At 41.8% G+C, this 27987-nt stretch overlaps 1 protein-coding gene across 1 annotated transcript in view; it reads left to right on the plus strand.

Annotated features, from left to right (window-relative positions):
• Positions 1-27987, plus strand: part of LGR4 (leucine rich repeat containing G protein-coupled receptor 4) — a 96587-nt gene that overhangs the window by 37327 nt on the left and 31273 nt on the right. The window contains exon 2 of the mRNA XM_060159494.1: positions 13658-13729. Coding sequence (XP_060015477.1) covers positions 13658-13729 — 72 coding nt within the window. The remainder of the gene's footprint in view (positions 1-13657; positions 13730-27987) is intronic.

Consider the following 27987-nt stretch of genomic DNA (forward strand, 5'->3'; position numbering starts at 1 on the left):
GTTGTAGTACTTGTTCATTAGCTGAGCTACGGTTGAGGGGCTCAGCCAGCTCTTACCCATTAACTTCAGAATCTAAGCACCATTGAACACGTTATTTCTGGGGAAGTTATTTTCCCCAGTCCCAAAGCATACTGCTAAAATATTACTGCCACGTGCTCTAGTTTAAGGTAGTAGAAAGAACCCTGAACTGGGATTTATCGTTTTGATTCTGATCTTGGTTCTTTGATTAATTAAATATTTAACCCCTCTGGGCCTCTTGCCTCATTATTAAAATGAGATGATTAGATTAGATGGTGATGGGGGATGATGATAATAATAAAAATAATAATAGTTGACTTTGAGTGTTTGCTGTGGGCTAGGTAACTGTGCTGGGCACTGGCTGGAGGTTACATCCTCTAATCCTCACAGCGATGTTCTGAAGTCAGAAGTGTTATCCCCATTTACACTTGAAGAAACTGAGGCACAGAGAAATTAAGGGTTATACAGGGTTATAACAGGATGATTATAACAGGGTTATACAGCCAGTGAGCGAGCAGAGCTGTGTTCAAACCCAGGGCTCTTGGTCAGGCTTCTGGGAGAAACTTTTAATCACTCTGCTTTCTAGTTCAGTGGTTCTTTGAGATGCTATTTATAGGACAAAGGCTGTAGTTTGAATTTTTGAGGAAGAAAAATTAGTTTTACTGAAATCCAATTTTACATCATTCCTCCCAAGCTATTTTTAAATCCAGGAACTTGTATTGAAATGAAAGCTTTGCTCTCTTTCTTGCTTTTTCCCAAATGTGTTTGCATGTAAGGTTATTACTCTGTTATAGCAGTAGACTTTGGGAGGAAATCTGTCATTAATGCCCTTTGCTGTCCATAAACAATGTGTTCTTGATGTCTGTCCCAGACGCAGATCAGGTGTCAGTTGTCAAGATGAAGATATTTTATATGCCTCTCCTTTCTTTTCTCCTGCAGCCAGGCCTTTGACTATCTTTAGATGGTTGGGAAATTAAGCCTTTTTAAACATTTCTCTTTTTTGGGAAATGCTAAGTAAGTACTTGTTACATGACTGTTAAAGCATTTAATGTAGTGTCTGGCATGTCATTCATTAAACTGTGGCCACACATTGAGCTAGAGGCTTGGGGTACATTCGTGAGCAAAACACAGACCCTGCCCTAATGGAACAGAAGGTCTAGGTGGAGGAGCAGGAAATTGATCAAAGTGATATTTACAAACACTACAGATGCTCATGTTTTCCATATTATTATTATCATCATAATATTATACGGATGAGGAATTAGCCTTTTATTTAAGCCCTCCCCAAGGTAATCCAAACCAAGATTTCCACTTCTTCCCATCATAACTCCTTCAACACTATTCAGTCATATCTATAGCTGTTAGTGGGATGATGATTTAATTTATCATCCAAATGACCACCTCTTTGAAAGTGAAAAGGAGGACTATTAATAATTATGTTGAGGGCTTCCCTGGTGGCGCAGTGGTTGAGAGTCCGCCTGCCGATGCGGGGGGCGCGGGTTCGTGCCCCGGTCCGGGAGGATCCCACGTGCCGCGGAGCGGCTGGGCCCGTGAGCCATGGCCGCTGAGCCTGCGCGTCCGGAGCCTGTGCTCCGCAATGGGAGAGGCCACACACACACACACACACACACACACACAAAATAATAATAATAATAATTATGCTGAGACAATAGATGTAAACTGGGATTGTCCAAGGCAGACTGGAGTGAGTTGTCATCCTCCTTATTGGTATCTGAATTGGCCTCCTAATCTGCAACATTCTTTAATTGTGGTTAAGCTCTTTATGGGGGCGGGTGGGGGGGAGAGAGGGAGAGTGTGTGTGTGTGTGTGTGTGTGTGTGTGTGTGTGTGCGTGCGTGTGTGTGTGCGTGCATGCACCCATGCACAAATGGATCGGAAGTGTGTACCTGGTTTCACTGGAGGTTGGGGGGATTAAAGATCCTCCTCCTTATAGGAATTTATTTTCTAAGACATTATTTCTTCTTGGTTTCCAATTTAATAACAAAACTGCTTCAACAAAACATCAAGTCAGCTGAGGAATTGAGAGGTTTTCCTGGATGGACATTCTAAAGCAATAACTTTTTTTTTTTTTAACTATCCATTGTGCCTTTATTTTTTAATTTTTTATTGGAGTATAGTTGATTTACAATGTTGTGTGAGTTTCAGGTGTACAACAAACTGAATCAGCTATATGTATACATGTATCTACTCTTTTTTAGATTCTTTTCCCATATAGTCATTTTCCCATATAGGTCATTACAGAGTATTGTGTTTTGGAGTTCCTAGTGTGTATGTGTGTCTCTCTCTTTCTTTTTATTAAACAGATTTCAGGGTAGCCTATTGTTTTCTGTCCAGGGTAAAAAACAAAGGACCATATGACCCATAATGATTGCAAAAGTTAAAAGGAAAGTGAAGTGCTTTGTGACCTGAACTTCTTAGAACGTGAAGACTTATCACAAATAGAGCTGTCCAGAAGTATGAGAAAACCAGACTTGAGAATCTTTGCTCCCAAAGATCCAGGATCAACTCAGATTTGATTGCCTAGCTGCTTCTATATTGACTTTAATGAGTTGTAAGTCATTCCCAAGGGAATATCTTGAATGACTTTTTATCAACTGGCATTATCAATGTCTGTTGTCTAATGGTCAACAGAAATGATTGTCATCCCAGTTACAATTTTGAGTCATTCATCTATGGATAGAATACACTTTACAAGCCTTTTAAAAAATGGCCACCAGAGCGGAGAAGGGGGAAGGTGTGTGTGGTGTGTGTGTATTGCATGCCGCCTGGCTTGAAGGGAAGCAATCGCCCCACAAAGCCTGCATTACAGGAATGGTGAAACCCCAGAGTCTGCCCCTGGGTTCAGGCCTTGACGGTTGGCAGCTGGTCTTCAGGGTATAGACTGCCTCATCATAATGAGGTCAGTGCCTCAGTGTCTTGGAAATTGAAGCTCCTCTTGCCTGGGATGATTATTGGATGTGCAAACAGTGTTTATTGGGAGGCCTCTTTTGGATTTGGGGCATTAGAAAGGATTTACTGGAGTGTAGATTTTTTGGTGGGGGGGGTCTTTTTTGTTTTTAACCTTCAAATCACTACATTATTGAAGGATGGTTTTGTCAGGTTATTTATAAACATTTTATGCATTTTATGTAAGTGGAAATTTGTCATGCTGTTATCATATATTTCTAGAAATCTCGATAGAGCCCAGGGTAGCCAAGTAGAAATTTAGCTAACTCAGCTGATTTATCCACAGTTCTGTTGAAACAGTTGAAAAGTAATACTGTAATAAAGTCTTTTAAATGTGTGCCTGTATGTCTCTTCCTCTCCCTCCCTCCCTCCCTCTCTCTCTCTCTTTTTAATAAAGAAAGTTCAGGGTAGCTCACTGTGACATTCTCTCATATTGCTACTGTCAGTTTTAGAAAACCAATGTCACTAAAATATGAAAGTACTGGGGTGTGCTTGAAGGAAGTACTTTAAAGGTTACTAAATCCATTCTGCCAACCTGGTGGTGCTGGGGAAGCAGCTGGAGTTTTGAATCCATTTGGCAGGAGGAATAAAAAGATTTGGCTTGAATACCCAAGTCCTTGAACTCATGGATCTTGCTATATTACACAGACAATATATATGAACTTAAAACTACACGATATATATGAACTTGCGACTTTGCCATCAGGAAGACAGAAGCCCACGAGTGCAGGAACAAAATTTCGTGAGACAATACTTACCTTTATTACATTTGATGTATTCTGATATTTTTCTATTTTATTCTCTGTTCCTTCTTATTTCAATTGAAAAAAAAAGTTGGCTATGACCCATTAAAATGATTTCACTGCCCATTAATTGGTTGTGAGCTGAAGTTTAAAAAAATGAGCGTCTGAACAGCAGTTTTTGTGGGTGGGTGTGCATGTTTGAAGGCAAAGACCATGAAGTAATGTTTTCCTATCAGTGGTGTTAATAAGTGTAGCTATAATAAAACATCAACCGTTTAGTTAATTAGAATATTTACCATAATAAATGCTGTGGGATTGATTTCTTTGTTGAATAGTGCATTTTGTCTGCTAGGATGAAGTAACTGAGTGTTTCCAATCAGCCCAGACGACAATCCTTACAATCCTTCTTGTTGATGTTAAATGGACTATTGAAATTGCATTCTGTCTGTGTGTCTTGGCTGGTAATGAGCACTGTTTTGTCATCGTTAGGGTTACCAGAACAGCTGTTAACACCCAAAGAATGCCTGAGAACACCCGTTCAGTAGCGAGAAAACAAGGAATATTATCATTTAACCCTTGTCTGTTCCATGTGATGCCAGATGCTAGGGGTCCTCGATCAAACTATAGAAAGGAATGTTCTTTTTGTCTTTGGTATTCATTGTTCTTTGCCATTTAGTAAACAGTGCTCCGGATTTAGAGTATTTTATATTTTCCTCTTTAGAACACATCTCACACTTGAAAACAGGCTCTGTTTAAAAAGACAAAAAACAAAAAAGCCCCGAAAACAAGTGGAACTTCTTTCAGTATTAGAAAATACTATTGAATTAGCCTAACTAGCTTTATTTATTTATTTATTTTTTTATTTTTTGCAGTACGCGGGCCTCTCACTGTTGTGGCCTCTCCCATTGTGGAGCACAGGCTCCGGACGCGCAGGCTCAGCGGCCGTGGCTCATGGGCCCAGCCGCTCCACGGCATGTGGGACCTTCCCAGGCCAGGGCACAAACCCGTGTCCCCTGCATCGGCAGGCGGACTCTCAACCACTGCGCCACCAGGGAAGCCCTAGCTTTATTTTTTAAGTTACCCTTTTGAGGATGTGTAATTTAAGTGTCACCTGCCTTTCGTGGGGGTGTGAGGTTTACACATTGGTGTTTTGCTCTCTCTCTTTTCTACCTTGTTGGGTTAACATCTCCTTGAAGAACACAACCTTCAGTGTCTCCTAGGCTGTATTGCTTCACTGAGACCATAAACGATTACAGCATAAAATATTACCTTTGGAAATGAAGTCATGCATCTTTCTTAATTGCTGAACCCTTGTAATTCTGAAGGGGGTATGTTTAAGTCCTCACTCACACACTTGCTAACACAAGCAAATGTGCCTGCACGTATAGGAAAAAAGTGAATCGCAGGGTTTCTTATTTTCTACTAATTATGCACGAAATATGCAGGAGCAGGAATGCCAAAGTAGGAGTCATAGTGATAGATTTGGGAAGGACCTTCGAAGTTAGCAAGTTCAGAATATTTTTCAGTAGAGGAGGTTGAGTTCCGGAGGAGCTGGGATTTGTTCTTCCTAATAACTTCCTTTCCTTTCATCCCATGGCAGTAGATGGCTGCTAAAATGATCTTTCTGCAGCAAACGTGACATGCTTAAACTTCCTCTGGCAGCTTTCCATGCTTTTAGAATAAAGTTATGATTTCTAGAGGTCATACACAAAGGCCTTTGGGGACATACTTTCTGCTTGCCTTGGTAGCTTCTCTTGCCAGTTATATCCATTGTGCTTAGAATACTCCAATTCCTGTGTAGTTTTATCTCCTTGACCACTCTGGTTTTATCTCATTTAACATGATATTCCCACTGCCTGGAAGGCACCCTCTACCCAAACAAACAAGTTATCTGATTCAGAGGCTTTCAATTTTTTTTTTTCCTATGAATCCAGTGATGACTATGTTTTACATCATGACCCAATATATATATATGAAATGTAAATAATTGTCATGAAACAATATTTATTCTTTTTCTGTGTGATGTGCTTAACTTTGATATTAACCATTCCTTATATTTCTTTTTATAAGATGCCGTTTGTCACCCACTGAATAGATTTCACATCCCTCTCTGTGCTGCCAGCTTCCTGCGGGAAGGTTGGAAGCGTTTGGGGAATGTTTTTGGTTGCACTAACTAGTGCACCAGGGCACCAGGGATACCAAGCACCCAATAGTGAGCTAGGCAAGACAAGACTGTCTTGCATAACGAAGAACTGTCCTGCACAAAAGCCAATTGCATCTCTGTTGGGAAATAGTGCCGACATAACGAGTGAGACCAGAGATGGAAATAGCAGCTCTCTATAAAGTAATATCTGCCCTTTCCAACTTGGTACCACCGCCCTGCCTTTGGAAGTCTCTCTCTGGTCCCACGTTAGGTTGACCATCTTCCCTCACTCTGCCACGCGGATCACAGTACTTACTGCTTTGTTATTGCAGAGCGCCCTTAGGATAAACACTCTGTCTTCTTTGTCTTTATCTACCTGGGACCGAGCATACAGTCAGTTGCAAACCTAATAGGTGCTCAGTAAAGAGAGAACGAAGAGGCTTGGCCCAGTGTCCTGCAAGTGGATAGCAGAGGCTGGAAAAACGAGCAAAAAACAACAAAAAAGGCAACAAAACAAAACGCAAAAAACCTGCAGGTTTCCTGACTCTGAAGCCAAGCCAGTGCTGTGCATCACGTTATTTGGTTTTGGGCAAGTCCTGGAAAAGAGGATTTCTAGCCACAGGATGAATTATTTTTTCCTGTGGGAGAAATGTGAAGAGGTAGTATCATATATATACTTATTTATAAAAGGCCAACACAAGAATTGATGTTTAACTTATTGATATGTACAGTAAAATACATACTTTTAGTATACAGTTCTAAGAGTTTTGATAAAGGTATACAATCATGTAACCACCAGTCAAAATCAAGATATACAGAGCATTTCCTGTGGGCCAAACTTTCCCTTTGTAGCCGACCTTTCTCCTAACCCATCCATTTATACTTAGCATTGCTGGGTCATAGTCATAAGTATATGTTTAATTTTATAAGAAACTGCCAGACTGTTTTCCAGAATGGTTGTACCGCTAGCAGTGTATGAGAGTTCCCGTTCTTCTGTATCCTCACTAGCACTTGTTATTGTCAGGTTTTTTTTTTTAGCCATTGTGATAGCTGAGTGCTATCTCCTTGTGATTTGATTTGCATTTCCCTAATGACTAATGTTGAACATCTTTTTATGTGCTTTTTGCCATTTGTGTGATCTTCTTGGGTGAAGCGCCTATTCAAATATTTTTGTCCATTTAAAAATCAGGTTTATTTTCTTACTGAGTTTTGAGTGTCCTTTCTGTGTTATAGATACAAATCTTTTATCCCATAGTGTTTTGTGAATGTTTTTTTCCAGTTTGTTTTGTATTTTTTCATTTTCATAACAGTGTCAATAGAGCTTTGGAAGTCTTTAGTGGAAGAATGCTAAAAGGTTCTAAAACAGGGGTTTTAATCCATGAAAGTAGAAGATCATAAAATGAATTAAACATTCTTCTCTATATCTCCTGTAGCCAAAACTTTTTACTGTATTTTTATTATTTTTTAAGATTTGAAGACTATATACTAGAACATTCAAATACCTTAAACAGATAATGACTTTACAAGGTGGTAACTTTTCTTGGCAGTGATTAACATTTATCTGTTAAGTGACAGTATGGTTGTTGTAGCGGTTCTCCTCTTAAGGATTGCAAGGCTTGGAGAATCAAGTGTTAGATCTGTCCGCTGGGAAGCACTGAGCCTTTGTGCTTGAAACACCAGGGAAGATGCCAGATAGTACGGAGCCAATTTATCCTGCTGCCTAAAATAAGAGTAGAGATATTTCACATGGCATCAGAAGGGTGTCCATCATGCCATCTAGTTGGATTCTAGCAGTGCAAAAACACGTTAAGGTCAGAAAAATATCTCTAGAGCAAAAGCTGACTAAAATGGCATCCACACCATTTTGGCCCCATTTCTGCAGTGTAACTAAAGAGCAGTATCTTTACACATATGTGGCTGTTCTTATTGCTTCCACAATGCAAGAATGCATTTTAGAAAGGTTAAACTTAATTACATATTGCAACAATGTCTCAAGCAGTAATAAGTTAAGAATAGAGTGGAGTGATGGATTTTAATTAAAAGAGTAAAAAAGAGAACTGTGAATATATCTTTTGATATAAAAACTTCACCATCCTAGCACAGTGCCTTGCACCCATGTGGATAATTGGGTGCTTTGTACATATTTGTTAAATGGGTGACAGTATATCTCCTTGTCTCTGGAAAAGAGACTTAACTAACCTCTTTTCCTTTTGGCACGGTGATTTCCAGGTGTGAAGTTCCCCTCCCATGATGTATGGCCTGCCCAAAATAGCATTGAGATATATTAAGTACTTATGCTTTCATTAAAATATATTTTCAGAGAATTTTTTTTCCATTTTGCAAATGAAGAATCTTAGGCATCAAGAGATACATACGTTCAGAACGATAGCATTTCATGTTGGCAAAAATACATACCATCCAGAGAAAAAGAACCTGGAATGACACCCATGAAATAGGACAGTGGTTATTTCTGGGTATTGATATTGTGGATGCTTTTCCCTGTATTTCAATTCTTTAAAAACAGTGAACGTAGGTTGCTTTGTTATTATAAAAGTAGGGAGCAAAAGAGATCACTTGCCCAAAGATATGGAATCCTGTCAGAAAAGAAATTAAACTCTATATAAGCTTTGTCTAGAACTTTGGTGGTGTATGTGTTATCTATACTACTTGTGCGTGAGAGAGACATTCCCTTCCAATGTGTTCTACCCAGGCTATTTTTCAAATTTAGTTTTAGTTTTTTGTTTTTGTTCAGACAGTAGACATCTGTTAATTGGAGAGCGGCCTGAAAATTTTTGGTGGATGACAAGACCCTAGAAAAGTCATTGGAATAGTATTAGTTCTTAATCATTATCAGCATGTGTCTGTTGAGTCTAAGGACATCACCACCACTTTCTGGAGAATATATTAGAGAATGATGTTTTCTCTAGAACCTGTTCGTAATTTATTAAACATAATTTATCAACTTCTCAGACTGCTGGGTAATATTTGACTTACTATTAACATTATGGCAGCAGCAGTGTAGTTTTATCTAACACAAATAGGAAGGCTTATTCAAAGTTAGATAAAGTGGGTCAATAACAGTATATTAAAATTAAATAATTCCATGGCAAAAGGCCCAGACCAGCAAGCATGTGGTGGCAGAGTCCACGGTGGTACACGCTGGGCCATCAGCAAACAGGTTAGGCTCGCTTTGGGAGCATTTTACAAGGTACCTTGTTGAAACATGATGTTCCTCTCTACTCTGTAGATACTTTAATATTAATGAATTTTATGAGGGAAAAAAAAGATGAGAGTGTAAGCACTGGGGAGATTTAGCAGTTTGAATTAAACAGTTGTGCCATTTCACTGTTAATTTTGAAATCAATGACTGCTGGTGTTGGAGCATTCACCTTTATTTTCCTCATGGGGTGATGTGCTTTTGCATTTTTGATCTTTGTTGTAAAAATTGGGGAATATTGCATTGGGTGTGATATGCAGGCGTGTGCCCTGTACCAGTTGGTGTACCTTGAAAGGCCCAACTATAAAGAAATCTGTTAGGGAACCAGTATGTATAGAAAAGATACATTCAGGATACATTCAAGATACATTTCCCCCCTACTAAGCAAAAGCTCTAGGTTCTGTGCCCTGCTTCAACACTTACCCTGCTGGACGTCCTCCTGATCTTTCTGAAAATGGCTCTTGTCTTTCCTGTCCTTCTAACAATTTCCTATAAGAATGTAATTTCCTCCCTCCCTCCCTTCTCCGTTAACAACTGGGCTTCAACTTTTTTCTTTTAAAACAAAGTACTTGATCTCAAAGAGCTCTTCTATTTTAACAGCTTCGACTCCTGGAGTTCTGGAGTTTAGAATCCAGTTTTGTAGTTAGGAACGACTCCAGGTTCTAGACCTTCTGCACCATTTAGTGTTTCCCTTGTGTAAAAGTGGTTTCTTTTCTGGGAAGGAAGGCCACCAAAGGCGGTGAGATTCTTGGCCTGCTGGCTCTCTGTCCACCAGATTCACACAGCTTCCAGGAGCAGCCAGAACACGGAGGATGATGAGATAACACCTGTTATTTATTTAGCTTCTTATGTGATTAATCTGATCTGCTCTTCACAGCATTGTACAAGGTTTAGTTACTACTTCCTCCATTTATCCAAATGAAGAAGCTAGGAATCAGAAAAGGTGAACAGCTTGCCCAAGATCACAGAGCTAGTGCTGGTGAATAGATAGGTAAGCCTTGGTCTCCCAAGCCTGCACCCTTCCATCCATGCTGGGCTGGCTTCAAGTAAAGCCGTCAGTTCTCTTGAAATTACTCTTCAGAGGTGTTTATGAGTTGGTGGTGCTCTGACCTTGTAAGATTATTTTGTTTTCCATGGTACACTTATTTTCGTTGTAGGAACGCAGGATGGTAGATCTCTGGGTTTAATTACAGATATTCCTGGCAAGATTGTGTTGCTCATAATGAATGTCAAGGCACTGACCTAGAGGTGTTACCTTCTAGCTGAAAATTTTCTATATATACCACTTTTTTACTTATGTATTTTAGTAATTTATAGGCAGATGAGCCCAATATATTTGTAATTATTGGCTTAGGACTTCCATTTGTAAATGGTTACAGTTAACTCATCACCCCCAGCATCCTTTCCAGCCTCAAGCTCTCTTGCCAGTATTGGTGATGTCAGGTCTGGAATATACTCTTAAGGCTGTCTGTAGGTTGTTTATCACCATTAGTCCTCATTATTTTAAATGAGTGCCCACCCACCTTATACTCTGTAACTACATGTTTCCAGAGCTTCTCTGGAGATAACATCTTCCAGGTCCCCCCTCCCTTTCTTTTTTATTTATTTACTTTTTTCTCTTCCTTATTCACAAATGCTTTGTAACTGAGGCCTAGAAAATATGATGGAAAATACCTAGAAAGATAGAACTCTGAGTCTGTGAAATTCAGATCAATTTGGAAACAAGTGTTGTTTCTGAACCTGAAGTTTTGAAACAAAACCTCACCACGTGTTTAACACTTATTAGTTTGTAAATATGGAGTCCCACTAATTGCATTTATAGCTCACAGCAAAGCTACCTGTTATGTCTTGTTACTCTGAGGGGGGAAAAATGAGACAGTTATATAGATGTACGCATTTTTAAAAACTGGAATGCAGGGAAGAGTGTGGTATAAATTCTCATAATTATGTGTCTTTTCTGGTGAGGCAGTCAGTCAGTTTTTCTGTTGCCGTGATACTCACCTGAATTCAGGTGTGCCAAACTTAAGAGGAAACAGTATGGAGTGCCTCCTTTTGTAAAGTAATAAATTATAGTTGTCCATTCTCCTTTTATTGGAATGACTAAAGAACACCAAAATTGTGTGATGTTTTACAGAATCACTGCTTACTCATTATTATTTTACTTTTCAACGTGAGTAAAAGTTTTGTTGTATTCTTAAGAGTGAATTTATTCGTTAAGGGCAAATGTGCTCCAGTGGGAGTGACTCAGTAGTTTTATAATGGCAAACTAGTAGTCTTTAAATTTTGCGTTATGGTAAATTTTTCAGAAACATGCCTTTTCCATCAATTGAACCTCATATATCTTCATCAGGGAGGATGAGCCCCTCCATGAAAACTACCAAAAAAAAAAAAAAAGTGAATCACAGAAGTATATAATGTCAGGCCAGGAAAACCCCCAATCAATCAGTTCAACTCCCCCATTTTACAGATGAGCAAACTGAGGCTCAGGATGAAACAATATTCCATCTGACCCCTATTTGGGTGCTATTTCTCTCGCACATTGCTCCAGTGTTTATGAAAACTGAAGGGTTCCCCCTCCCCCTTCTCCAGGGATAATGATAGCTGATTAAATTAGTATCAGGGCCTACATTTAAAAATAATAATTCCTTGAAAAGTATATTAATTTTGTTTTTCTTGTAAGTTATCTTTAGTAGAATTTGAGTTGTTTTTAATGATAGACAATTTTGGAATGCATGTGAATCCGTATGGTCTTGGGATTTGTCTCCAGAGAATTTTCAGAACTTTGTTTCTTCAATGGCTAAAGCTATTTATAGTTCTTTTATTTTTTTATTTTTTTTGCGGTACGCGGGCCTCTCACTGTTGTGGCCTCTCCCGTTGCGGAGCACAGGCTCCGGACGCGCAGGCTCAGCGGCCATGGCTCATGGGCCCAGACGCTCCGCGGCATGTGGGATCTTCCCGGACCGGGGCACAAACCCACGTCCCCTGCATCGGCAGGCGGACTCTCAACCACTGCGCCACCAGGGAAGCCCTGTAGTTCTTTTTTTAAATCATCAATCAGAAGCGCTCTTCCTGAGATTCATTGATGATTGTGCCAAGGTCTTGGAGGCAGTATCCCTCCCTCTTTTTAACCTTGGTGGGACTCAGGGTTTGCTTTATGTCTTAACTGCTTACTGGAGCAAAGTAGCAGGATTCAAATGATATTTTAGAAGATTCAGAGTTTGGAGTTAAGATCTTGGACTGCGGAGCTCACATGTCCTGTTACACCACTCGTTGGTGGCCTCAGGGAGGTTACTTTGCCCCAGTAAGCCTTGGTTTCCCCAATCGTAAAGTGAGATTTGATATGCAGTCTTATCCCATGATCAGTATTCTCAACATGTTAGCTGCTACTGCTGTTTTGCAACTGCCATTCTTATTATTCCCAAGCCAAGAAGTTTTCCAAACCTGCCTTGGGAAAGGCTAGTAAGAAGAGATGCAAGTACCGTTTCGAAATGTTCGTGAGAGGAAAGATGGGGAGAAGGGACTCACCTACCTTGATACTCAAGGTGTCCTTTAAAGGAGATTTTTACCTGACCAAAGTAGTGAAAAGAACAGTGGTATTGTCGGCTGGTTTTTGTGTGCTTGATGTCTCTCCCACCTCCTTAGACTATTATGTCTAATCCAGTTGTGGGAAAGTCACACATGTGAATTTTCATGGTGGTTTCTAGAAAGGAGAGACCTGTGGGCTGAGCCAGAGAATTTAACAGCAAATAAGAGGCAGAGGCATCTGGGTAAGGCAGGCAACCCAGAGCCTGCGGGGGCTGTCCCTGGTGAGGCTGCCTTCAGCTGCCTTTTACAGTGTCCAGATTAAGTAGAGTGTGGAAGGAGAAAGCCAGTTCAAAAGGCAGCTGCCAGGGAAGAAGGAAATGGTTAATAAAGAATTTTTTTCAGCTGCTTGAACTAGTTAATTGTCAAGTGATATCGTCGAGTGAGTACCCTCCTTGCTGCTGTCTCTTTAAGGAAAAACTGGAAATGGACCGCATACCTATCATGTATGCACTTGTTTGCAGCCTGCATCTGTTCATAGGCTAAAAATGAAATCTACTTACAGCTATTACCTGGAGGACTTTTATAGGTTTTGCAGAAAATACGACTGGGGTACAGTTAGGACCTGTTTTATTATCCCTGACAGTGGCTTAAGAAGCCACCCATACCTGCAGATCTCTTTTATCAAGTTCTGGGTGTTCATTTGTTTATTTTTATCAGGTACAGCACTTTGAACACCAGAGCAATGAAAAGCCACACCGGCTCACTCATTGTAGGTCTTTGGAGACATTTTTTTCCAAGAATACTTAAAGGGTGAAAACCCAGCATCTGGGTATGTTATAAATGATGGGACGTAATTTATAATAAAAGATTTAGCTTTTCTGTTTTCTGAGCATTGCATTCTGAAGCTGAATTATGACTATTCCTATGTCTGTCTCATTTTTCTTGCTTCTTTACAAAATTTCAGCACCTAATTATTTTTCTGTTGACTTAAGTGCTTTAAGTCTAATATCACTTAGTTAACAATTTTCTTAACTTTGTTTTCCAGGGATATCAGCATGAACAACATTACTCAGTTACCAGAAGATGCATTTAAGAACTTCCCTTTTCTAGAGGAGCTGTAAGTATTCTTTCGAGAAATGTTTTTTGTTTATTTGTTTGTTTCTCCTATTCTCTTTGGGAGCTCTTATGACAGAGATAGTCTGCTGTTTCTCAGGGGGCACTCAGAGAGCTTGGTTCAGTGGCCTTTGTACAGAGGAAATCATATGTCTTGGGGCAAAACAAATTTGAGTTTTTAAGAAGTATGATTGCTGAAGTTATTTTTGAAAGCCAGAACGAAAAGTGCTACTTCCATAGGACTTTTTTTGCCGCAATTATTATGACCATGAATGCTGCAGTGACACAGGTTAATTACAGTGTTATCCCAAGATAACAAGGCTGCAGTGTAATTACCATGGTTGCCACAGGAGTTGCTGTGTGGATAACAGAGCCATAAAGAATAATCCAAAGTATTTCAGGGTCATGATGCAGCAGACAACCTCTACGTGAACGAGCAGAAAACTGTCTCCTTGGACATTGGCAGGTGGTCTTGGGGGTTGGGCTGAGGACACAGCGCATCTTACGGGTCTCTGAGAACATCTTTAACATTAAGGCTGTTTCCGAGCTTGGCGGTGGCGTCTCACTGCCAATTTAACAGTTTCTGAAATCGGAAATTTAACAGTTTAAAATTTCCAATTTAACAGTTTACATGGGGGAAAATTTCTTTCCACCTGTTATAACCTCCATTTTGTTTTGCTCTCCACACTTATTTGAAGTTCATCATCCAAATAAGCATTTTTAGATTTTATAGGAATTGGGAACGGTAGATTTTAAGAATCCAGGTTAAAAAAATAAAAGCAGAGTTGACTCACGTTAAATGGAGGCTTTTAAAAACGGCTAAGCCAGTGGGTTATGTAATATGTAGAGGCAAGAAGGTGACAGTTTGATGGTAAGAACATCAAAGAGCTATGGCCCTGAAGGAATCTAAATTCATATTACGGATTGTGCCCTGCAGCCAGCTGTTGAGTATTAGATCCAAGTCAGTGACTGTCTCCTATCTTAACTCGGCCCCTCCCCGCACATGGGGAACAGGAATCAAATATAAGCCAAGCAGGTTGTGCTCGCTGCTTCTGACAGAGTATTGAAACAGCAGTTAAGGATTTAGTGAAGTTAAGGAGAAGTTTTTCTTCCCACACTGCTTAGTTGAACATAATGTTCCCACAGAAAAAATTGGACAGAGATTATGTGCCACTTCCAAGCTTGTGAACTGGGTCAAGTTACTTAACCTCCCTCTGTTCAGTTTCTTTGTCTTTAAGGTGCAGATAAGACAGAATGAATTAAATAGATGTTAAATACTTAGGACAGTGCATGAAGCAGAGTGAATGTTATGTAAATGCTGGCTGGTATTTATTTCACTATTTTAAAAGTGCCTAAAGGGGAAACAAAGCTGCAGCCTATATACCAACTGTTGCCCTTGGTACAAGGTTTAAATGTATGTTTTACTTTATTTTTGCCTTTTTTTTTCTTGAGTGAACATTAATTCTTTTGTAAGAAATAGCTCTTCAGTTTTAATTAAACATTTAAATTCAATGAAAAAGCAGTGAACTATGTATTTGAATCCCTCACTTCCCACCCACCCAATCAAGCTCTAGGATGCTTTACCTATTTCTTTTTATTTCACATACAGTTTTAGACTTTAGGATTAGTCTCCCTTTACAGAAGTAATTATACAGCGAAAGGCCATTAATGAGCAGTTGTTCAGCCGTTGTATCACCACCAGGGATGTGAGACGCACCGGGTGGGAAACGGAGAAGCCCTCCTTGCTCTGGGTGGGCGGTGTGTGCCGACCAGTTTGTTGCCAGCCAGTGAGCTCGGAGGGATTTGGTAGTGGGTGCCTGGATGCGGAGTCCGCCCTGGTTAATCTCTGCTTTGTGAAGTTCGCATCTTGGATTTCTTAAAATCTCAAATGACCGAGCATATGTCAAGCTCATGAATTCCGTCAACCGAGAGTTTTAATTGGAACCAAATTGGATTTGACTGCTAGTCCTTTGTAGGAGGTCATGTTCTCTCTGCATTCTGCTCATGGCAGTGAGGAAGCCCATCAAATCAAGTCTGTACAGCTTCTCCAAATACTGTATGGGATTTCAAACATGAATTCAGTCAGGAGAGTTGATGGTTAATTTTACAGAATTCTTCAAAATAGTCTTTAATATGCTGGGAATACTTAAGGCATTCAAGAAATTTCTAACATAGAAATTTCTTTTCTATGTTAATAGAAATAACATAGAAATTTCTTTTCTATGTTAATAGAATCAGGGTAAAAAGCCCATGTTTTTTCTTTATAAAACACTGCAGTTGGGTTCGACATTCCAAAATGATGCTGCATGAGTATTGTAATATTTCATAAACAGCGTCACCCTTTGTCCAGAAGTCATCTGGAAGTCATTTAAGTGTGATTGTGAAGCTAAAGTGCCCTGAGCAGAAATGAGAGATTTACTGAGGATTTTTTTTTTCCCCATGATAGTTAATAAGGTGCGCTTTACAAGAGGTGACTGGTTTGGCCGAATTTTATATGATAACCCAGAATGCTGGGAATATTGGGTGGAATCACTTCCCAGTTTAATAAGTGTTTATAGACACGAACACATTCACTTATTCTTTCGACAAACACTGAATCCGGCTGTGTGCCAGGTCCTGTGGTCGGTGTCAGGGACACCGAGACAAGTAAGTATGGTGTTTGTCCTTGGAGCTGACAGTTTGTCTAGAGCTGTGCTGTAGCCACAGGTGGTTATTTAAATCTAGATTTACAAAAATTAAAATTAAATGAAAAACCCAGTTCTTGGGCTTCCCTGGTGGCGCAGTGGTTGGGAGTCCGCCTGCCGATGCAGGGGACACAGGTTCGTGCCCCGGTCCGGGAAGATCCCACATGCCGCGGAGCGGCCGGGCCCGTGAGCCATGGCCGCTGAGCCTGTGCGTCCGGAGCCTGTGCTCCGCAACGGGAGAGGCCACAGCGGTGAGAGGCCCGCGTACCGCAAAAACAAACAAACAAACAAAACACCCAGTTCTTTAGTTGAATTAGCCATCTTTCATGTGCTCAGTAACCACCTGTGCCTAGTGGCTATTGTGATGGACCGTGTGGATATAGAAATTTTCCATCATTGCAGAAAGTTCAGTTGGATAACATGGGTCCAGAGGAAGAGGTGGAACCAACACTTGGTGCGACGTGGTAAAGACGGTCCAACAAGTGAATGCTGGGTCAGCAGAAGCCTGAACCTGTTTACTTGAGACTGGAGGATTTGGGAAAAGCTTTCCAGAATAGCTTCAGCTGAGTCTTGAAGGACACGTGGGAATTAGCCAGGTGAGGATGAGTAGTACGGGCGCTCCAGGAAGACCCTTATAGCATGTGCAAAGCATGGAGGTAGACATTTCAGAAGTGTTAGGGCACTTAGGAAGTGTTAGGAAGTTGTTAGTTATTCCAGTTGAAATACAGAGAAATGTGAAATACTGAAAGGTAGAGAAATGTTAGGAGATGTGGCCAGATCATCAGGGGCCTATTTTTTTGTGTGTGTGGTACGCGGGCCTCTCACTGTTGTGGCCTCTCCCGTTGCGGAGCGCAGGCTCTGGACGCGCAGGCTCAGCGGTCACGGCTCACGGGCCCGGCTGCTCCGCGGCATGTGGGATCTTCCCGGACCGGGGCACAAACCCGTGTCCCCTGCATCGGCAGGCGGACTCTCAACCACTGCGCCACCAGGGAAGCCCCCATCAGGGGACTTTTTAAGCTAAGGATTCCAGACTTTATCCTGAAGGAGTTGAATTGGGTATGAGGGTGAGCGATAGGGAGGCGACGAGGATTCTTTGTCCTGAATGACTAGATGCCATTCACTGATATTTTTTCCCCCTTCTTTCTCTGGGTATCTTAAAACATAGGGTCTGGCCCTAAATTCAATACATAAAATGTCTAAAATCTTGGGACAGTCTCTTGTTTCCTCAGTTTCCTACTCTTTAAAATGGGACTCTTCACTGTAGTATTGTAAAGGGAAGAGGGGATTATTTACATAAAAGTGCTTTGTGACCATGAAGTGCTACATTGACCTGAGTAATGTAAATTTCACTAATCCCCTTAAACATTGCAGTCTTTCTTGAAGTATTTGCGGGAGAGGTTGTTTTGCCTGGAGATGGGAGTTGGAGTGGGCCGATATAGGTTTCTGTTAGCGACGTGAAAGGAAAGGCAGAATTTTTGGGAAATATTAATTTAGCATCCACAGGATTGGTTATCTTATGTGAGGCTGCCGCAACTATTTTTGGCTCTCCTTGGGACCTGTCAGGGCATTGGTAGCCATTTAGGGAATGGCTGAAATGTGGAGTTGTGAAATTGATTTAATTAGAAACAGCAGAAGGAATATCCAACTACTTTTCTGTAGCCTCCCACTGAGAAATCCATGGATGTTACTTTGAGCTTAGATGTTGCAACAGCAGTGGAAACCGTTGCCAGCTTTGGCACTTGCACAGTTATTGTTTAATACATACTATAAGACTGGGCTAGTTCTATCCATTTCAAAATATACTTTGACTTTGGAACTCTTTGCAATGCTAAAGTGAAAATTAGGTCTCTGAGTACTCGTTTTTTTGGTGCGTAGGACAATTAATTCTAAGTAGAGGCATTACTTTACAAAAGAGGACTAGTAAGTAATTTGAACAGGGAGATACAGAGTGGGTCAAAACTAAAAATTTTAAATACTTTAATTTAGCCAATACTTACATATAAAACTGTATACACACACATACATGCACACAATATTCAATGTGTGTACATTTTTTTCTGAGCCTTTTGAAAGTAAGTTGTAATCATAATTTTCCTTTGTCTCTAAATAGTGCATTGTTTATTCCCAAAACACAAGGACTTTTGCTTAAATAATTGCAGTACTCTTGTCAAACTCAGAAAACTAGCATTGATATGTATTATCTGGTCTGTAATTCTTGTTCAGATTTGATAGCTGTTCCACTGATATTCTTTTTTTTTTTTTTTTTTTTGGTGGTACGCGGGCCTCTCACTGTTGTGGCCTCTCCCGTTGCGGAGCACAGGCTCCAGACGCGCAGGCTCAGCGGCCATGGCTCACAGGCCCAGCCGCTCCGCGGCATGTGGGATCTTCCCGGACCGGGGCATGAACCCGTGTCCCCTGCATCGGCAGGCGGACTCTCAACCACTGCGCCACCAGGGAAGCCCCTCCTCTTAATTTCTAAGCTATGATACGGCCTCAAGAGGCACAGGATTGGAAGGAAGCTTAAGAGGACATCTATTTACTATCGTCTGCAATTCTTTGTCCACAGCTAACCATCAAAGGTGGTTGGCTGCCCACCATTTCCCATAGTAATAAGTTCATTGAACAAAACACTTGTTAACAAGGAGGTCTTCCTAGAATGAGGTTTTCTGGTCTAGCCACACCATCTTATAGATGAGAATATCAAGGCTCAGCAGTGAGTATGTATCTGAGCTGGAATTAGACCTACCTAGTTCAGAGCCATGTCCACTATATCCTGTCGCCTTTCATATCTCTGAGATGCATAAGTAGTCTCAAATAGTCTTACTGGGTTGTTTAGAGTTCTAGAAAATAGCTGACGATTGTTCTCTTCAAGTACTTACAAGGAATTTCCTTTGCTTCCAAACTAACGTTTGACTTGCTTAACATTTACTCCCTTGATGAAGGCTTCTCAGATAAGTTTTATCAACTGCAATAATTTCCCCCCAAAAGGCAGAAGAGTTCCTCAGTCGCTCCAGTGGTATTTGATTGTTAAAAATATTACATTCTTTGAAGCATTCTCTTGTCCCACTTTTTAGTGCTCTGATAGGATGCCTTGGTAGCGATGATCCCTACACTTGCTGTTGGAAAGTACATGATCATCTCACAGAGGAGTATCAATACTCTGATTCATACCATTCCCTGTGTGTCATGTGGAGAGCTCTCAGATTAGATTATAAGGATGAAAAGAGAAATGGAGGGACCTTGTACTAATTGGCCCTACTGTGTACCAGATAGGCCCTCCTAGAACAACCATTGTTTTGTTTCAACTCATAAAACTCTGTAAGCTATATTTATTCCCATTTTGCTGATGAGGAGGCTGAGTTTTTCCTCAGAGAGGTTGAGTAACTTTCCCAAGGTCACACAGCATATTAGCGATGGGCCTGGTAGACGTGGAAAGGATGAGGAAAGACTTATTAGACAGTCCATTGATTCACCAAACTTGTGTTAGGTAAAGCGTTATGTGCAGTATTGAATTAAACCGGGATTCTTGCCTTCGAGAGAGATGAGTGAATGGTGTTGTAGAGTTACGGGAGTTCAAAGGAGAAGGGAAATAACTTCAAGCAAAAAGATTAGGGAAGGCTTCATCAAAGAGCTGGCATTTCTGGAGAGCCTCGAGGGATAGTAGGAGTTATTCATGAGGAGATGTGGAAAAAGGAGGATGAGCAAAGATATGGCGACAGACTGGGATAGGGAGAGGAATGCTGTGGTATTTGGTTTGAGTTTAGGGCTGAATTCCTGAAAGGAAATTATGGGAAAGAAACCTTGAAAGGAGTTCAGGGCCAGGCGGAGGACCTTTCTTGGCAGACTCATGGAGGAGTGTCAAGTTTTGAGTGGCTATGGAAGTTTTCTGAGCTAGGAAGTGACTTGATCAGATGTGACCTTCCATGAGTATAATCTCATAGCAGAGGTTAGGATGCTTGGGATTAAGAGAGTGTAGGAGACCGATGAAGATGATAATGGCAATAGTCCAGTTGAGACTTGTGAGACTCTGAACTAGGGTAGATGAGAGGCAGCGAGAGGGAGGAGGGAACTCAGCCAAAGATGTTATGGGAATAGAAGCAAGAGGACATCTCAGCTGGGGTGACAGGGGGTGTCGTCGATAACACTTCATTTTTAGATTACCAGGAGTCTGGTGGTGCTTTGACAAAGTGAAAGACCACGCAGAAAGAGAAACTTTCAGAAGAGAAGACAGCATATGCAGTTTTTGAACATACATCTTGAATTTAGGTGAGAGGTGGGTAGGGGTGTCTGGAAATATAGGTGTGGAGTTGAGACTAGAGATTTATGGGTGTGGATTATAGAATGGAGTTTCATGGGTATAGATTTTAGAGTCTTTTATTTTGAGGGGATTACTGGAAACATTAGGTTGAAAGAGCTTGCCAAGGGAGAGAGGGTAGAAGGAAAAGGAAGGAGGCCAAAGACAACTTGTTGGGAAACACTTGAATCAGGGTGTGGGAAGAAGACCAAGTGCCAGAGAAGCAGGAGAACTAGGGCAGAGCTGTGCCCGGGGAGCCGCAGGAGGGGAGGTTTTTCACAAGAAATGAAGGATCAACATTGACATGCTAGAGAAAGGTGCCCACAGCCAGATTATGAGAAAAGGCCTTGAATTTAAGTTGTGTTTTTTTTTTTTTTTTTGCGGTACGCGGGCCTCACTGTTGTGGCCTCTCCCGTTGTGGAGCACAGGCTCCAGACGCGCAGGCTCAGCGGCCACGGCTCACGGGCCCAGCCACTCCGTGGCATGTGGGATCTTCCCGGACCGGGGCACGAACCCACGTCCCCTGCATCGGCAGGTGGACTCTCAACCACTGCGCCACCAGGGAAGCCCTAAGTTGTGTTTTTTCCTTAAGAGTCATTTCTACTGAGGGTTGTGAGAGTAACTTTGGGATAAAGAAGTTCATCATGAAGCAGGCATTTGGGGACTGCTAGTAGGTAGTTTCTGGTTTGGGGAGAGAAGGTAAAGTTTGGAATATGTCCTGTATCTGACAGGAGTCCACAGGGTGTAAGAGACAAAAACCCAGCTGAGGTATAATAGAGGATTTATTGTTTCATGTAGATCTAGGAAGTCTAGAGGTGGAGTTGGCTTCAGATGGTCCTGGATCTTGAGGTTTCACAGTTGTGAGAGTTTTCTCATGCTTCAGCTTCAGTTGTCTCTACTTTTGTGTTTTGGCTTTGTTCTTTATTCTGTAGTGGGAGAAATAACCTTCAGCAGCCCCCACGTACATCTTTGCATATTGAGATCCAAGATGAATATCTAAAGTCTTCCTCGCTGCTTTCAGCAGAAAAGTCCTAGGAGAACTTTCATTGGCCAGGTTGGCTTCATGTGCCTGTCCTTGAACCAGTCACTCTCTTCTATTTGGGTTGGTATGGTCCATCCTGGGTCCTGGGCTCATCCTCACTAGGACCGCCTGGAGTAGAGAAGAAGTCCCCCAAACGAAGCAGAAGGGGGAAGGAAGACACGCCTGAGAGAAAGAAACTATAGTTATCACGGCTCACTGGAACCTAGTGAGTAGACAGCTGTAAGAAATGTTTGTTTACTTGGGTCAACCTGAAATGAACAAAGGATGACTGAAGAATAGGAAGGTTAAAGCCTAGATAATATAAATTTACAGTGGAACCAACAGGCTCTGTAACTTTGTCCTATAGTGCTTAGCAGCTTAGAAGTAGAGGCAGTGAAACATGTGATATACTCAGAATTGGGGTTTGATAAGTTAGTGTTTCATAAGCAACTAGGGGAAATCAAACAGGAGAATCAACAGTTCGTTGTTAAAGTGTTTCACCTGGGATTCAGAAAGTGTAGCGAGGCTAATGAAACCACAGTTTGCTGGCTCATTTACCTATTTTAATCAAAGCTAATTATTTGTTCTTTGACTAAAGGTAGTACTGACTACAAGTGAAAATGTCTTTAATATTCTACTGGCATGATTGAATTTTCCAGTAAGGAAATAGGCTAAGTCATTTCTTTCATGTATTGTCCACTCTTAGTCAAGTCATGCTTATTTAACACAATTTTTTTATGCTTTCGTAGAATTTTAACTCAGAATTTGTTCATCATTTTCCCCTACTGGAATTTATGTGTACATCAAAGATTATGTTAGAGCTGCTAGAAATATTTGTTTCATTGATGCTCTTGCCTTTGTAAGGAAATGATCCTAAAATCAATGCATACTCAATTTTTAAAGTCTAGATGCATAGAAAGATAAGGAGAAGGGAGGAAAAATAATCACCTATTATCTTACACTGAGCAATACCCACGGTTAATATTTTGTTGTTTATACTTCCCGACTTTTCTCTTAGTATATGTATGTAATTTCTTTTCTCAGCATGATTGGTTAAGACCAATCAGAATTTACTCATGGAGATAAGTCACATTTGAATAAACCCAGGCTGTGCCAGGAAGGCTTGAGTGGGTATGTGGTAGGCAAGCAACAGTATGTACCATAGTTCCTCTCTATCCAATTCACATCTTACCCATTTTTATTCAGTCTGTTTTGAGCCCTTTCTGCCATAAGAAGCCTTCCCTGGTCCTTATCCAAATTCTTCTTGCACTTTCTCTGCCCCTCACCATTTAGTGCTGGATTGAGTATCTTGTTATTTTGTGCTCTAAGCGTATCAGTGCGCACCTGTCTATTCAACTCCATGGACTTTCCTCTAAGCGCAGCACTTATTGTCACACACCTCCTGCATGACCTTTGGTGACAGTGACCACATTTTTTAATTTGAAATTGAGGGAAGGGTTAAGACAAAGGATCTCTTCTTATTTTGAGTTTATTATCATCCTATATAAAAACTAAATTCCATTGACGTCTTATGTTTAATGAATTATCCTTATTTAAAAGAAAAGAAAGGAGAAATGTCTTGGGAAAACTCAGTACTTAACTTTGCCATACCTATGGTGTTTGACTTGTAGTAGAAGGTCAATATTTGTTGGTTGATGTTAGCTGTAATTTTTTTTTCAGCTGTAACATATTTCCTCATATAGCTAGATATTACATGTGTTTAGTGCCAGAAGATAAATGACTAGGTTGTCAGGATAAACTTTGCTCAGGAAATGTAACTATTGCCAGGGTTTTTATTGATTTGCCTATAAATTAAAGTCTTCTGTGGGTTACTTACTATAAGAGGAAGTGAGAGACACAAAAGGGCAGTCGGGTGCCGGTGGAACTTAAGTTTCTTTGAATTGAATAAAGCTCTTTTAGTATGTGGACTAGTTCTAGATGGCCTGTAGACTGAGTTTTAGCAAGGACAAGCTTATTTTTATTTTTTTATTTTTTTATTTTTTGTGGTACATGGGCCTCTCACCGCTGTGGCCTCTCCCGTTGCGGAGCACAGGCTCCGGACGTGCAGGCTCAGCGGCCATGGCCCATGGGCCCAGCTGCTCCGCAGCACGTGGGATCCCCCCGGACCGGGGCACGAACCCGCGTCCCCTGCACCGGCAGGCGGACTCTCAACCACTGCGCCACCAGGGAAGCCCAGACAAGCTTATTTTTTGTTAAGCATTACTGCTTTCATTTTTGTGCATTTAGACAGAACTATGTAATATGATATATATATGAAATAATTTTCCCCTTCTCTGTGAAGGAAGACTACATTAAAAAACCTTGGGAATAATAAGGGTTCTTAATACATGCATGTTCAAAAAATATATTTAATTTTTACATATTCTTCCATGAAAGTTATATGAAAGTATAAAACTCTTCCCTGGTATGTGAAGAAATAGGGTAAAACATTGTTAGTTGATTCAGGACTCTCTGCTCCACTGTGGCAGATGAAGTTTATTTAACCTTGGTAGGAAGAATGTCCAAGGAGACCTGTCAAGGATGCTAGTCAGTTGTTGGCCCTCCGTATTACCAAGAAAACAGCCACATCCTTTGGTCCTTTGAAAGTCAGTCACAAAACAACGTGGTTTTGTCTCTAGAGTTTCCATTATTTTGTTTTGATTACCTTATTTTACTTCTAAAATTTACATTCTTTAGCTATGCTGTAGGATCTTAGACAAGGCACAGAGGAAACAGAGGCTCACTTTCCTCATCTGTTTAAAAAAAAAATAACAGGAGCAGGCCCACTGCAACATGGTGGGGTAACGACAATGAAAACTGTTACCCAAATGTTAGTTTTTGTTAAGATGTACTGATACCAAATATCCCTAAATGGGAACAGTATACTTCTTGAATTCTTAATTTTTCACAGGATCCAGCAGAGTTCTGAGCCCCTAGTAGGGCCTTAAGATATAAATAAGTAGGGGCTTCCCTGGTGGCACAGTGGTTGAGAATCTGCCTGCCAATGCAGGAGACATGGGTTCGAGCCCTGGTCTGGGAAGGTCCCACATGCCGCGAGGCAACTAGGCCCATGAGCCACAGTTACTGAGCCTGCGCGTCTGGACCCTGTGCTCCGCAACAAGAGAGGCCGCGAGGCCGCGATAGTGAGAGGCCCGCGCATGGCGATGAAGAGTGGTCCCCGCTTGCCACAACTAGAGAAAGCCCTCGCACAGAAACGAAGACCCAACACAGCCAAAATTAAATTAATAAACTCCTACCCCCAGCATCTAAAAAAAAAAAAAAAGAAGATATAAATAGATAATTAAGGACTTATTAGAGGTACACATTATAAGTTTTTTTAAATTTTACTTTTAAAACTGTTGCAAACATTTTGGGTCCTGCTGATGTCAGATTATATTTAATAGGAGAGTGTCACCTCCTGTTGGATGCTTTCCCGTGCGTGGCCTTCCTGGCCCAGATCAGGTTTGAACTGGACGCGCCATCTCTGAAGGCAGAGTCAGGGCTCGTGGTTGCATCTGTGGAACTTGGCACAGAGCGTGGCACCGTGCTGGTGCACCCCCTCGAGAGAATTTAACGGCATCGCAGGAGGGGCGGCCCGGATATGTGTGGGTCCCATCTGTGAGAGGTCGTATGCGTGGCGTTGAATGGGGGTGGGGACACATAGGTGTGGAAAGAAATGGTGAGGGAGATGAGAAGCCGTGGCCAAGGGGTAGATATACGGGGCCCAGAAGGGAAGGGTGGTGCTCACAGCCGTTCTTCTGGCAGGACTTGCCACAAGGCCAGGCCACCTGGTAACCACCTCTGCAAAGTGGCGGTGGGCATGTGAGCGGCTGGGAGGCTGTGGCTCTGTCACCTAGGGTCCAGGTCCACTCCACCAGGGGACAGAGAGATTGCCACAAGCACATCTCTCTGTTGTTGGCGTGCAGTGCGTGCTGGGGTCTGGGCCTTCCTGCTGCAGTTGCTTTGCCTCCCTCTGCTCACTCCTCACGACAGCTGCTGGAAGCTTCTGACCCCTCCTCCGCCCTCCCCTCAGCCAGCCCGTGTGTCTAGTCAGTGTGGACAGTATAGTCCTTACCCCACTGATTCTTGGCTGGAATTCCAGCCAAAGGGCTACGGGGACATTTCTGTCATAGACCAGAAGAAACCTAAATCCAGGCACTTCTCAGAGACATAACACCAATTGGCATACTCTCTGTTTCACACTCGCCTCCCTTGTTGCTTTAAATTGCTTCCCAGATGAAGAAATCCCAGTCTATTCAGCGCATCTCACGAAGGTATGAACCCTCTGGCACAGGTGACCATGGACCAGTGTCCATTTAACCAGCGCTGTTCCTGCTTTCCTTCTTCTGGGAGGCATGGCAGATAGAAAATATCATGTAGCATATGCACTAAGAATCGAGGATATAATTGAAAACTCTAGCTTCCCCTAAAAGGAGCCCCTAATGTGAATCCATGGTCCTTATGAATAAAAATGCACACAAAACAGACTCATAAAGACATTATACGCTGAGCCACTTGTATCCTGTTTCCTGGAATGGTTCCAAATCCAAAGGGAGCGTGAGGCTAATGGATCAGTTTCCCTTTCCTCCACCCTTTCTCTGTCTCTACCCTCTCCATCTCTGCTTCTGGGACTGTTTTAACAAGCAGAATAAATAGGAGTTGCCTTGAGATAGACTGTGTCCCCATTTGAAGTCCTGCTAGACTTGTTTTGATTCTGTGTGATTGTGTGCACGACCAAGCGTGTGTTGAGATAACACTGTTGACCCGGGAGACTGGTGTTCTCATGTTCAAGGTCCATCCCACTTCCTTAAGAAAATATACTACCAGAACAGGTTAAGAGAGAAAATTGTTGCCATTGCACTTTCAAATCAAGCAAGCCCAAGTAGTTCTGTCCCGTTAGGAGAGCAGAGGGGAGTGGGGGAGTAGCAATGAAACAAGAGGAGAAAACATGCAGAAAAGCGAAGTCAGCTTTCCCCACACCTTAAATAGCAGTGTTACCTTTTTTGAATCCAGAGTCTTATACTGGGGTTTAGTTGAGGCATTACAGCAAATACTGAGTGTCTGTTTCATCTAAGGTCCCACACAAGAGGATCCAAAATGAATATGACCTAGTCACTGCCCATAAGGCACCTGTAATACAGTTGAAGGAGTTGCAACAAGTTCATAGTAACCAGAGGCAAAATAAGATGCACCCGACAAGAGAGCTGCGTCTAAGATAACCTGTGGAATCCAAGAAAGGGTATATCCTAATAGTTCCACACTGTTGGTAGCATCCAGCTTGCAATAATGATGAATAAGGTTTCAGCTGGCAGAGACTGGAGTGGAGGTATTTCTGACGAAGGCAGTGCCATGAGTGAGCAAAGAGTCCGAGGTGGGAAAGCAGGGTGTCCTAAAACGTAGGACACAAGGAACATTCGGGAATAAGGTGAAAAGGGAAGAGAGGATCATCCTGAAGGTCTAGCTAATTCAGTGGGAAAAAAAGCCTTTGGGAAAATGCTCAGAGTTGTGCGTTTTAAGATTTAGATCTCACAGTATTATAATGAAGTGGTTTGAGGCAGGAGTCTTGTGGAGGTTCATGGCAAGAATCCAAGAAGAAGAAAATGAGGGTCTAGACTCAGGTGGCAGGAGGAGGAATAAAAGAGTGGATGGATGGAGACTTTGCATGAGGTTGCCTGTGGGCTTTGGAGACTGAAGAGCTACGGGACGCAGAAGGGTAGGCAGTGATGTGGGGGACCACCCACCTTCAGCAGGCAGAACATGGTACCACTTTTCACTCTTCTGTTCTCACCCTGATGAGTTTTTTCTTTAGGGCTTCACAGTCATTGGAAGAATAGTAAAAGATATAAATATCATTATTTACCACATTAAAAGAGTTTTCTGGAGCCAGCCAGTAGGCCTTCATGAAGTGAGACGCTGAGAAAACTTGGGTGTAGCGCATACAAATGGCAGGCCTAGACGGGGGAGGAGCTGCCCTTTGCTAGTTGAGGGCCATGGGGGACAAGTTCTTCCTCGGGATCAGCCATCTCTTTTTCTTTGGGAGTTGCTAAAAAAGCACAGTGGAGACTGTTCTGTACCCTAAATAGAGTCAGAGTGAGTTTAGGGCATGCCACCCACCACGCTTAGCCACCCAGGGATCCCATCTTCCCCCGTTTCCCGCTGGTCATCTTTGGCTGTGGGGAAATTCCTCCATAATTGCAGTTCGGCGCTCCTAATGCCGTAGTCCCTGCTGTGAGCGCTGGTCTGCTGGGTGAGAGCTGTTGCTC

This window comes from Lagenorhynchus albirostris, chromosome 9, assembly GCF_949774975.1.
Source record: "Lagenorhynchus albirostris chromosome 9, mLagAlb1.1, whole genome shotgun sequence".
In the NCBI taxonomy this organism is placed as follows: domain Eukaryota; kingdom Metazoa; phylum Chordata; class Mammalia; order Artiodactyla; family Delphinidae; genus Lagenorhynchus; species Lagenorhynchus albirostris.